At 35.0% G+C, this 12,777-nt stretch overlaps 1 protein-coding gene across 1 annotated transcript in view; it reads left to right on the plus strand.

The window, feature by feature from the left end:
* DGKB (diacylglycerol kinase beta) overlaps nucleotides 1–12,777 on the plus strand; it is an 881,803-nt gene that overhangs the window by 264,981 nt on the left and 604,045 nt on the right. The window contains exon 13 of the mRNA XM_006168687.3: nucleotides 6,662–6,760. Coding sequence (XP_006168749.1) covers nucleotides 6,662–6,760 — 99 coding nt within the window. The remainder of the gene's footprint in view (nucleotides 1–6,661; nucleotides 6,761–12,777) is intronic.

The following is a 12,777-nucleotide window of genomic DNA, read 5'->3' on the forward strand; positions in this document are numbered from 1 at the left end:
TTCCCCTCTGGAAGGATCTGGAGTTGCCTGGTCTAAGTCAGACTAGTACTTGCATGTACAAAAGCATCTAGGATCATGTGGTCTTGAATCTCACTAAATCCTATGCCAAGCTAATTGATTTCTATTCCCAAACAGCAGCTACTACAACTTCTCATTCTATCAGACATGGCGTCATATTGCTTCCAGTCATTGCATAAAGCATTAAAAGTCAATTTCTTCAAGTCTTGTCTTTCACCTTTATCTCATGTATACAACCTATCACTGAGTCTTGACATTTCCTCCTTAAAATATCTCTCTCCACATTCACAGCCCTAGTGTAAGCTCTTAGCACCTCTTGAATAGATTAGAATCAGAATCTCTTGGCTTATCTTTCTAACAGAAGGTACTTTTCCTATAATGCAGGCTGCATCCCACCTCCAGAATGACTTTCTGAAAATACTAGTTTGTTATCATATGCCTTCTTGAGGAACCTATAATAGTTTGGTGATAATAAATGCAGTCCTCAACGCCTCCCACCTCAACTTGATTTTCATTTCCTCAAAAAATATCAACTCAAACCTAAGCACATGATTGCATATAATATTCCTCCCTTATGCACACCCTCTGCTGTCACTGTGCATGTCTGCTGGCGTCCCTTGAGAAGAGCATGCTACTTCCCTTTCTACAATTTTGTTCATCTTATTCCCTTGAAGGCACCCTTCTTAAATTCTAACCACATTTCAGGAACCAAGTTAAGTTCCCTTTGTTTTCTTTTCTTCCTGTCTTGTGTATTCTTCATTGCCAGTGGGTATTTGTATTCACTAAACAGAAAGAGACAGAAAAGACAGAGAGAGAGAGAAAGAAATACCCCTCAATGGGGCATGTTCAGGTTGTAATCCCTTCACCATTTTCGCCTTCTGTCAATATTAGGGGCACACAGGCACATGTATCTGGAATGTTTTTCAAGCCACTCAGGGTGGGATTTGAACTGCAGTCAACTGTATGGTATCCACCTTCCTTAACCATCAGACCATGGGGCTGGCTTTCCACATCTTTCTTAAACTTTTCCTTGACACTAATATTTTCTTTTTCTGAATACTTGCTATGCTTTTGTTCTACATCAAGAAGACCTACTTGCTTTCCAGTGCTTTCACTTGTGCACTATTTATGCTGTATACTAGTAGACTTCGATCTCCAGCTACAGGTGGATGGCACACTTTATTTTTTCCCTAGTCAAACTTCTTGATGAAATGCTAAGCTTGGAAGTCCTCAGTGCATTCACTTTGATGATGACGTTAAGCTAGTTTACTATCTTATAGATAAAATTTAGGTTTTAGTACGGAGTATTCTATCCTTTTATGAATTTAACACCATTTACAAAATAAAAACAGAAAAAGAGAAAACAAGAAAAAAACAGTGGAAAAATATACTTTAACATTTAGGAAGCCAGTCTTCTGTATTTATTTTTCAGTCTTTGAGCCAGGTATTCTCATTCGTTCTCTCCCCATCTCTTGCTTACATTCTGATATCCTGAAGCTCTCACAGCTTATATCTATTTGTTTCTACTGAGAGTAGTTTCTTTTGACATTTTACTTAGAACATGTTGTGAATTGCTCCCAGTTGAGGTAAACTATTCCGATGGTCAGATTCACCAGGATAGGCACTTGATACACCTTATTTTTTTTTGGGGGAGGCTTGTCAAATGAATACCTATTTTATAGGTACATATTATTGACTTTTTGTATCATATGTATATATATATGTGTGTGTGTGTGTGTGTGTGTGTGTGTGTGTGTTTGTGTGTGTGTGTCTCTTTTAGTAAAATATTAAACATGTAACCATAATGTTTAAAGGTTTCCAGGGCCATCATAAAGTTTATGCTTTAGCAAAAACCAAGAGACAAGCATTTTCTGAAAATGAAAACTATTAAGGTCAATCGAATATATCAACCTATAAATAGGTTTTTCCAAATCAAACCATAGAATTTTTCTTTAAAGAATTATTTATTTCACTGTTTATTTTCTCTAAATTCTAATGAGCAATTATTTTTTATTTTTCCTCATGTTGATATTTCCTCCTGTTTTCTTCTCTGACCAGTATACTCACACTTTCTTATCTCTGTCATATACATGTATATGTGTGTGTGTATTATATATGTGTATATTTGTAATATATTTGTGTGTATATATCTACACACATACACACACACATATATACACACACATACATATATAGTCTGAATAGTACTTGCATGTACTAAAAGCATCTAGGATCATGTGCTCCCTAATTTCATTAAATCTTATGCCAAAATAATTGATTTACATTCTCAAAGAGCAGCTACTACAACTTTCTCATCTTATCAGAGTTGGAATGTGTGTGTGTGTGTGTGTGTGTGTGTGTGTGTGTGTGTATTATAGATTACACACACTCACACGCTTTCCTTTTCTTCCTAACTTGAGACAGCTTTTTCCAATAAACATAGATCTGGCTCTAAATTAGGTGCTACTGGAAGTTGTCATAAACTCTAAAATTATTTCCAAGTGTTTAATTTACTTTCAGGAAAAGATGGTTCCTATTATATGACTTTTCTACATATGGGTCCGAATCCCTTAACATGAATTAGAATTTCCGAACAAGTGGAAAAATACTGATCTGAGGATTTCTATACTTTATCTTATCTTTATTTTTAAAAATACAAATATAACTGTGAACAAAAAAAATTATTTTTAAGTTCTAAATAACAAGTAACAGTTCCTTTTCTCTGGTGCACTATTGGTTATTTTACTCAAGAAGGTGGATTCATCAATGCTCTGGTATATTTCTATTCTTTTAAAAGCATTATAATTTCCAAATTATATTTAATAGCTGTACACACTTATGAGTATTTCTAGGCTTTTTATTTTAAGTTTTATCCTAGGGCAGGCGTTTTCACTAGAGAGAGACAGAGAGACAGTGAGAGGGAAAGTGAGAAATCACTCTCTCCTTGCCGAGAGGATTGACCATGCTACAATCCTCAGTTTTTCTCCTGGGATTTTGGGCACACATGTACACACATGTGCGTGGTGTGATTTTCAAGCTGGAAGTCAAACCACAGTCGGTCATGTGGGAGTCTAAAGCCTAGTGACTACACCAGGTGCTGGTCCTGGGTATTTCTATTCTTGATGAGAATCTTTGTGTGCAGCTTTTGCTGCTTTTGCAATATTAGTGATCTTTAAGACAACTATCAGTCTTCAGCATCATTGACACCAAGAAAGACCCACCTATATCTTTATTTTTGCTCAGAAAATGTAATGACAAGTTAAAGCATCTGGTTATTATTGATGATTTTCTTTTTTCTTTGCAGTTCTTTATTGAAAAATAACATGCGTACAGAAAAGTGTACATAATAGTGCCCCAAGGCTACACAGCTCAATGAATTTTGCACAAATAAACTCTTGCAGTAACCAGCACCTGATCAGGAAACAGAGCATTACCAGTAATCCACAAAGTCATTTGTTGGCTTTTAAATCTATTATGTGATTTGTATGTTGTTGATATTTGCTTTATTTAATATATTTTAGTTTTTGGAGTAGTTTCAGCTTCATCACAAAAATGATGTTCAGTTTTATGGTTGATAGATAGTCCTGGGAGCTGTATGTATTTTCTTATTGACTTTCATATTTTGTACTTTGTCCTCAACTATGTCTCTGAGCAACATGGTATATAGCTAGATCTGCTCTCCCCAATTGGCTCACAGCTTGTAAAATGATCAGTATTTCTAACATGATGTCTTATTTTTGATTCTTCTAGCTAGAAACATGCCATGGTGGTGATGGCCATCCAAATAGATTTACCAGTTGGCAGATTCTGATCTTAATAGAAGAATAGGTATTCGTGCATATCACTAGTTAATACAGACTTCTTGGTTAAAGGAATTTTCTTGTACTGTGTGTCCTTGTTCACTGGTGGCAGTATGATTACCAACCTTCTTATTAGACCCTGCAACATGCTTATGTTTCTGTTCCACAGCTGCCCTGGCGAAACTCAGGCACATGGACCACAGCAGCAATCCAACTAGAAACTCCTATATTGGCTTTATTTATTTCTCCAGTGGCCATTATATCATGGACTAGTTACTAGTGCTCATGGTCTGAAACTCTCAAACCCTAAGATGAACAGTTATTCCTTTGCACACACTCTGTTGATTCTACCTGAGTCCTCGTTTTTTTCCTTCTGGTTGGGAAACTAGCCTGAATGCCAAAAAGCTGTCATTAAGTTAATTCATTTCTTTCATCGCTCCTTACATCTGGTAACTCTCATAGAGCTATGTAGGGAAGTCAGCTGTCTCTTACTGTATATCAGTTACGAGTTGTAGGAAACATGGGTTGGGGCATGGACAAGGCCGATTGTGTATGTGGTCTTTGCTGGCACAAGTCTCAGAGTGTTCTGCTCTTTGACCTTCAGACTCACTGTGCGGCTTTACATTGTATTCAAGAGTAAAAGTTCAATACTCTCTCCCTGTATGTACACATGTTTTTTGTGTTTTGTTTTTGTTTTTGTTTTGTTTTGTTTTGTTTTTGTTTCTAAGTATAGGGTTCTTAGAAGTTGCACTCTTGCTTCTGAAGTCCTGGTGCAAAGTCAAAGAGCAAAACCTTTTTTTTTCTATGACAGCCACAGCATGGAAGAGCCTTATATAGTCTGCTTTTGGTTTTAATTCAGTTTTCATAGAGCTTAGAGTGTTAGTTTCCTAGGGGTGCTATAACAAGCTATTACCAAATAGGTAGCTTAAAACAAGAGAATTTTATTTGTTTTTAGTTCTAGAGGCTGAGAGTCCAAAATCAAAATGTAAAGTCCAAAGCACTCCTTCTAAAGGCTTTAGGAAAGAGCTTTCCTGCTTCTTCTTGGCTTCTGGCAGTTGCTAGCAATCCTTATCATCCTTTGTCTTGTGGCTATAGCCCTCAGATCTCTTCCTTTGTCATCTCATGGCCTTCTCCCTTCTGCATCTGGGTCTCCAACTATTGGATTAGGCCCCAATCTAATCTAATATGAATCATAACTTGAATACATTTTCAAACACCCTATTTCTGAATAAGTTCACATATGCAGGTAGTAAAAGTTAAGATTCTGATTCTTTTTTTTTTTTTTTGCGGGGGACATCCAATTTATCCTACAATACTTAGTAATACATTACATCTAAATCAAAATATCCCAGTCCATAATTTGTCCTAAGAAAATTGGTTATTAAGTCCAATACATCAATAAATACATTTTAAATCAGTCACTAATTTTATTTTGAGGAAGCTATGATTTAACTTACCCAGTCAGAGCATCAGGGTTTTTTTTAGTTCTATTGTGAATTCCACTGCTTATCTTCAGTACCTCTTGCCTCTTTACAAAAATCAGTATTACCTAATACAAAGATTAAACCATTTATTTACAAAGAAGTTTATATGCCACTGAGTAGCAAAGCTACTAATTATGGATGAATGTGTAAAGATACTTTTATTTCATGTATTGCAGCTTACTGTGCATTAATTATAGTACAAATGGCCTTAATGCCAAGGCTTGACAAATGTTTTAAGTTTAGGACCATAGAATTAGTCTTTCAATACAGTTCTATCACCAAGAGTAAATCAACACTCATTGGAATTCTGTGCTTAGTTGCTATTTAATGGCTTACAAAGGTAATGTTTGTTGTAGAAATTAAAATAACCAAGATTTAAATAGGATGAACTTACTTTTGGTTCAGATGTTAAAATGATGTAAATCTTTTTTAGTTTTGATCAAGACATCTTATCTTATTTAAATGTACAATTTTTCTAAAGTATGAATATTTCATATTAAATTGATAATAAGGGCAGGAGAAATCCCTAGATGTCTTTAAGTAACTATTAGTTCATCAAGTCTGTGCAATTCCAGTAAAAACTACCACCTTAATTTAAAAACATCACTATTTAATACGCTATGTTATAACTCCTTAATCTAAGTTTGTGACTAAAGTGGATTAAAATATTAATTTGGGTTCATGCATGTGAAAAAATAAATAGTACATTATATAGTTATACACCAACTAACTTTCGCTGATAAATACAATATAGAGATAAATTTTTATAATCATAATCATCTTCTTTTATTTATATCCTGCTCCTACTGAGATGAATCTCTGGTTACATTTACATATTGAATTACAAAGTTAAAACTAATGATGGGATCAATTATGCCCCATACTGAGCTGTGCACTTTGGAATGACTTTGAGAAAACAGGAGGGTCAAACACATACACACACACACACACACACACACACACACACACATACACACACACACACACATCCACAATGCACAGTGGTTTGAAGATTATGCTAACAGATAAGCAAAGGAAAGGCTGAAATGGCTGAAAATTTGTGTTTGTCAGAGAAATCAAGCTTCTTTGCATAAAACTTAAAGTCTATTTTTAGTATAAACCTTTATGAGAATTAGAAAATATGTTGGCTGGGACATGGAAGTTGCTGAAGAGTTTACTTAAGGTAGATATATATATAAGGGCAAATGTAATGTGAATCTTTTTATGATCCTGTTTATTGTTGTAGTAATTCTTTTAATGTACTTTTAATGTATTTGCTGTAGCTCAGTTGAAATATAATCTGCCCACGTTTCCATTGTTGTATAGATTTTGATATTATCCCCCTTTCTCCTTTTCTAGCTGCATAATAAATGTGCTTCTCATCTAAAACCTGAATGTGACTGTGGACCTTTGAAGGACCATATTTTGCCACCCACAACAATCTGTCCAGTGGTATTGGTGAGTTTTCCCTTATTCTGCTGTAACTCAGGGTTCCTTTTCCTAATCCATCCACTATACCACTAAACACTTTTAGAACTAATGTCTCATTAGTTGAGGGAGAAATATAGACCTAAGATACATCCTCTGGAGCAGAACATCTTTGCCCAGTATATTTTCTTTTTCCTCCATGTCACAATAGACACTTTAGTAAGGTATGCTCCAGTGAAGCTGACTCAGGTTTTATCACTTAGTCATGCTGTACTTACCAGAAACTGTATAGGCAGAACACTTCTACATTTTACATGTTTTATAGATTCAGCTTCCCAGAATAATGAAGTTATTCTTATAGGCAATTTTGCTTGGGAGGCACATTATATATCTGCAATGTGGAGGTCTCTTATCCAAGTCAGAGACTTTCCTAAAATGATGATACAAATCTTGAAGAAAGACATGCTCTGCCTTTAGCTGTTTTTTTTTTATTATTTTTAATTTTTTTATTGAAAAATAAATTTAACTATTTGAAAATAATTGTATAGTTCAATGCATATAAAAATGGAAAATGAATGAGATAAATAACTTTGCAAAAAACAAAGCTCGTTTATAAGAGAAGCAGGTAGTCAAAGGCAGTTTTCATATTCAAAATCCAAACTGTTTTTTAAAGTGAAAGTTATTTTACAAAGCATACTATTTCATAAAGTACCTCTTATTTAAAGAAAAACAACATAAAAATTAAATGGTTGGAACTTCAATTCGATATTATAAAACTATAACAAACAACTAAGAAATGTTAGACAAATACTTTTCTAAAGGTCAACCTAGAAATTAATCAAATTACTCAATTTGCACGCACTTATGATTCATTTTGTAATTATCTATAAAATACTGGTTGCATTTTAGATGTCTTTATTGAACAAAAAGTTTCATTAAAAACACTTTATTTTCTTGAAGTGTAAAAATAGGGGAAAAGAAAATATCTCCATATTGCTAAGGATTAGCATAAGTAGTTCTATATTTCCTTTTTTCATGTATTGGTATGTTTTATTGGATAAATTATAGTAAGAGTAAGAGAAATAATGAGAGGCATATAAACTACCTTACATTTTAGGTTATTGGTATCATTTGTAATCTTTTAAATTGTTTTAATTGTTAATTTTAAAAGACTTCTAGAATTTTTATAAAAGACTTTTAGAATTTTTTCTCTTTTTTAAAAGTATAGTAACTACTCAGATCACATTCTTGATCTCAAATGTTAACTCTAAGAAGAAAACTATTGTCATCTTGCTATCCAACTGCATAGGACCCTACTCAATTATGGAGTCTGCATATAATTCCTGACCCACTATGTCAGCCTCTGGTCACATGTCAAACATGAGATGGATTATTTTTATTATCATATCACTTCCTTGAAAGAACCTAATTTACAGAACATGTGTTCCATGAATACTCTTGTCTTCCAACAATTTTGAAAATCCCTTTCATTTCTATTTTCTTTTGATTCTAAAGATTTATTTTTAATCATTAAATATCCTTACACTGTAAATCAGGATTTGTGTCACACCATTTGCTGTTTTACTCTTTGCTCTGAAGTATTTGACAACTGTCGACCATTTGTCTTCCATGAAAATCTCACGTTCATTGACTTCTGTTATACCACACGCTCCTGTCCTTGTTCTGTTTCCCTGAAGAGTTCTTTTCATATCTTTATGAGTTTACGATGTCAGTTAGCTCCATGTTGAGGTATCCCTGTGTGTTATCCTCATGTCATAACTTTCTACTCTTAATAATCTTCCCAGTGGAATCTTGTTTATTTAGTTGATTTCATTACCATATTAATTTATATCCAGCTTATCCTGCTCTTCTGATTCCCAAACCTTTACAGCTGCCACCTGGAAGTCCCATATTCTCTTAAGTGCAATATGACCACCAACATATTATTATTAAACAATGTAATAATATCTTTTATTTATTAAACATGTATACTATACCAGGTACTATGTTAAAAATATTAATTCAACCCAACCACAGTGGCATGCATTGCTAAGATGATGTGCTTTGCAGCTTGAGAACACATGGGAGGCCTATCTTCCTAGTAGAACCTACAGAACGGATATATGGCATGTGCCTGCAATACCAGTGAGTTGGCAGGCTAAGGAGAAGTGCAAGCTCAAGGCTGTCTAAAACAGAGCCAGGCATGGTGGCATTTACCTGTAGTCCCAGTAGGGTGGCTGAAGAAGGAGGAACAAACATAGTAAAATTCTGTCTTAAAAAAATAGTTCAATAAATATTTATTGAGTAATCTAGTGTGTTCTAAACAGTGAAAAGGAAAAACATTGCTTTTATGCAGTTTACATTTCAGTGGGGATGAAGTAAGCAATAAACAATCCATATAAGTGAATTGTTTAGTATATGGTTATATTAAAAAATCACAGAAACAGAGTAGAATAGTGGTTACCAAGTTCCAGGGCAAGAAGGAAGAGGGAGATGTTGGTTGAAGAGTATAAAGTCATGGTTATGTGAGACTAATAATTCTAGAAATATCACATATAGAACAATGGCTATGGTTACTAATACTGTACAGCATCCTGAAAACTTGCCAAGAGACTGGATAGCAGGTTTCATAGCACAAATGCACACATAAAAGGTAAATAAATGAGGAGATAAATTGTTAACTCTTGACTGTAGTAATCATTTCACTATATATTTATGTATTGGCAAAAGACAAAATGAAAACACATTTACTTACAGATTTAATTGGCTTTTATTTACAAAGCAGGGCAACCTCTATTCTACAAAATTGAATAAGAGCTCCCACTGGGAAATAGAACAATAGATTTTGCAAACTTCAGGTCACTCTTTTTTAAGGTTTAAATAGAGGGAATTTCTTATTATACTGAGTTCAGAACAAGGAAAACCTAGTCTTATTTGGGATCTATCTGCTTCTTTAAAGTTTTAGTCTGATAAAGTAGCATTTTGCAAAAGTGACTCTCTTTTGGCTTGGCCTGGTCTGAAGGGGCCATGTAGCCTAATGGTTAAGACAGCTGAGTTTGACAGAGCCAACCATGATTCAAATCCCAGCACTGGCAGTTTGCACATAATGTGTGTGTGTGTGTGTGTGTGTGTGTGTATGTGTGTGTGCATGTCTCAGATCATGACAAAATGGAAAAGTGGAAGAGGAGGGATTGCAGCATGATTACACCTCATTATGGATACTTTTCTCCCCACTTTTTCCTTCTCTCTTCATTATTCTGGTAAGCATATGCAACCCCTGACAAATTAAAACACACCACACACACACACACATTATCTTGAACACCTTAAATATATACAATAAGAAATACTGGTTGTAGCTTCACTGTGAAGGAAAAAAATTAAAGCAGAGAAAGCAAAAAAATGCTGATACAGCAAGCACAAATAAAACATTCAAGAAAGAATTAACGGAAGAGATAGTTAAGTGAAGAGTTGAGGGATTTAAGGGAGACATCCATGTGGTTATGTGAGGACAGGACTGGACAGACAGAGGAACCAGCAAGGACACAGACGGGGGAAGAAGATGCCTGACATACCTGAAGGGGATCAGTGAAAGTAGTGTCTGTGCCTGACTGCTAGTGGGAAGAGCGATAGAAAAGAAGGGGAAAGATGTCTTAAGATTTTCCCATTGTGTAGGGCAATCCAGACTTTGTATGATCTTGGGCTTTCTTGAGCTCTTACACTGAATGAAGTAGGAAAACATTAGAAGATTTTGACCAGAAGAAGAAATGATCTTATTTTTAAAAGAATAAGGTAAATGCTTTGTTGATGGGGCAACAACGGCAAAAAGCTGTAACACCTCTATTTTCTGAGAGAAATAGGAAACTGGATCATTAGGTGAGAATGAGGATATGAGAAGTCTAAGGACTAGAAAGAAATTATACAGTGCTCCTCTAGGAAAGTGGGAGCTAAGTGGATCAGAGAACAAAATCATAATTGCCAAGGAGTAAAGAACAGCCATTCCTAGTTAGTTATCAAATATTTCAAACAAGGCCAGGGAGCAGCGATGAGTACATTTCTCTGGTCACATTCAGTCGTATTTTTCCAGTTGCATTTCACCTCCAAGAGTAAAATAGGCAGTCTGGTCTTTCTTGCCTTTTTGGAAAATATGATGAACCCAGAGAATAGTCAGGGAGTCTATCAGAATGTACACAAAGCAATGATTATAAGAATTGACCATTAAATTGGAAAGTGAGAGAATAAAGGTCATGAAAAATGAGGTACAATAACAGATATTAAGAACAAATATATTAGGTTGTTTGGAAAGTCATGATGTATTGTTCTATGTTTTTTCTGTGCAAAAATGTGTCATGACTTTCCCAACAACCCAATTATTATGGATTGCAGTAGAGTTGGGTACTTCTGGAATCATGGTTAATGACATAAAATTATGAGAGAGTGAGGCAGGAACTGAGATAATTAAAGGGCTACATTTACTTGTAATGAGATGTATGAATTCATTCACTTTTTATAGTGAATCCATTATATAAATAGTTTCATTATTCCCATTTTCCGTATAAGGAAACTGAAAAACAAAGACATTAAATTTCCAGGTTGTACATGGCAAGGGACAAATCAGGATTGGAACCCATGTGGTATCACTTTCAAGCCATGGCTTGAGCTCATCATCCTCACTCTTTGTCCAGATCCCATTGGGAGTCTTGTGTTTGAATTATCTAAGGGACTAGAACATACCTACCTCAACTTCCCCAACCAGGAAACTTAAGAATCATGTGTAATTTCTCATCTTAAATATCAAATTAATCATTAGGTATCCTTTTCCGTTGTTCTTAATCTTGTCATTTCACTTTAGTCCAGTCATGACTTGAGTGCCTTATATGCCACCGTTGGGATTGTCTCAATAACATTCTTGTTGAATCATCTTCTTTTCTTATATTCCCAAACTGCTTTCTGAGTCCACTTTCACAAAAGCAAATGTGATATGTCTCATGCATAAAATATTTTCAATGATTTACTATTTGAATTCCAAACTCTCTAACCTGGCAAACAAGGCTGTTTAACTGGATCAACCCAACCAATCTCTCAAATACCTCTTTGGACTCCAGAAATCAAGGATAATTGAACTACTTATAATTCTCTGAGTATACCTGTTCTCTCAAGCCTTTGGGGTCTTGTATATGTTAATAAATCAACTAAATCACTTCACTTTCAAATTTTCCATGTCTTGCTAAGTAAGGATTAAAGGTTACATTCTTATCATGGGGTAAATATATTGATTATTACAACAATTAACTGTTGAAATGTTCATACTTTAACAAAGTGTTCTGCCGACCATATTGCTTCATCAGCTTCAGCTGAAGGGCTCTGAGCCTTTTCAATCTCTGAAATTTCATTAACTTCTTTGGAAAAAATTTTAATTGCATGACTTATTATAACATTTTAGCCCTTTAATTAAAGAAAATCACTAGTCCTCACATATACAGTCATATGCCACAAAACGTTTCAGTAGTGGGTGGACCACATATATGTTGGTGATTCCACGAGAAGGCGGTAGACTAGACCATATAGCCCAGGTGTGCTGTAGGCTATACCACCCAGAATTCTGTAAGTTCACTCTAGGATGTTCACACAATGACAAAATCACCAAACAATGCATTTCTCAGAATGCATCTCCATCATTCGGTGATGCATGACTGTAATATAATCTTGTTTTGCTTTCTATTCTTCAATACCAATTTCCTCCTTCAATTATGTGCCTCAAATTCTTGTGCTAATGCTCTCTGAGAAGGTGAAATTATGACTCAAGTGTTGCATAATGGCCATGAATATCATCTCTATCATATTACATAAAAATGTAAGAGAGTCATCAGATGGTGTAATGGTTAAGGCACTAGACACTCACATGACTGACTGCAGTTTGAGTCCCAGACCTGGAAGCTTTGAAAATCAACTGGACATGTGTGCATGTGTGTCCAAACTCCCAGGAGGAGAATGGAGGAGAAGGGGTTGCAGTGTCGTCATTTCTTCTGGGGGGGGTGAGTTCTCTC

This window comes from Tupaia chinensis, unplaced genomic scaffold (genome assembly GCF_000334495.1).
Source record: "Tupaia chinensis unplaced genomic scaffold, TupChi_1.0 Scaffold145916_1, whole genome shotgun sequence".
Classification (NCBI taxonomy): Eukaryota; Metazoa; Chordata; class Mammalia; order Scandentia; family Tupaiidae; genus Tupaia; species Tupaia belangeri.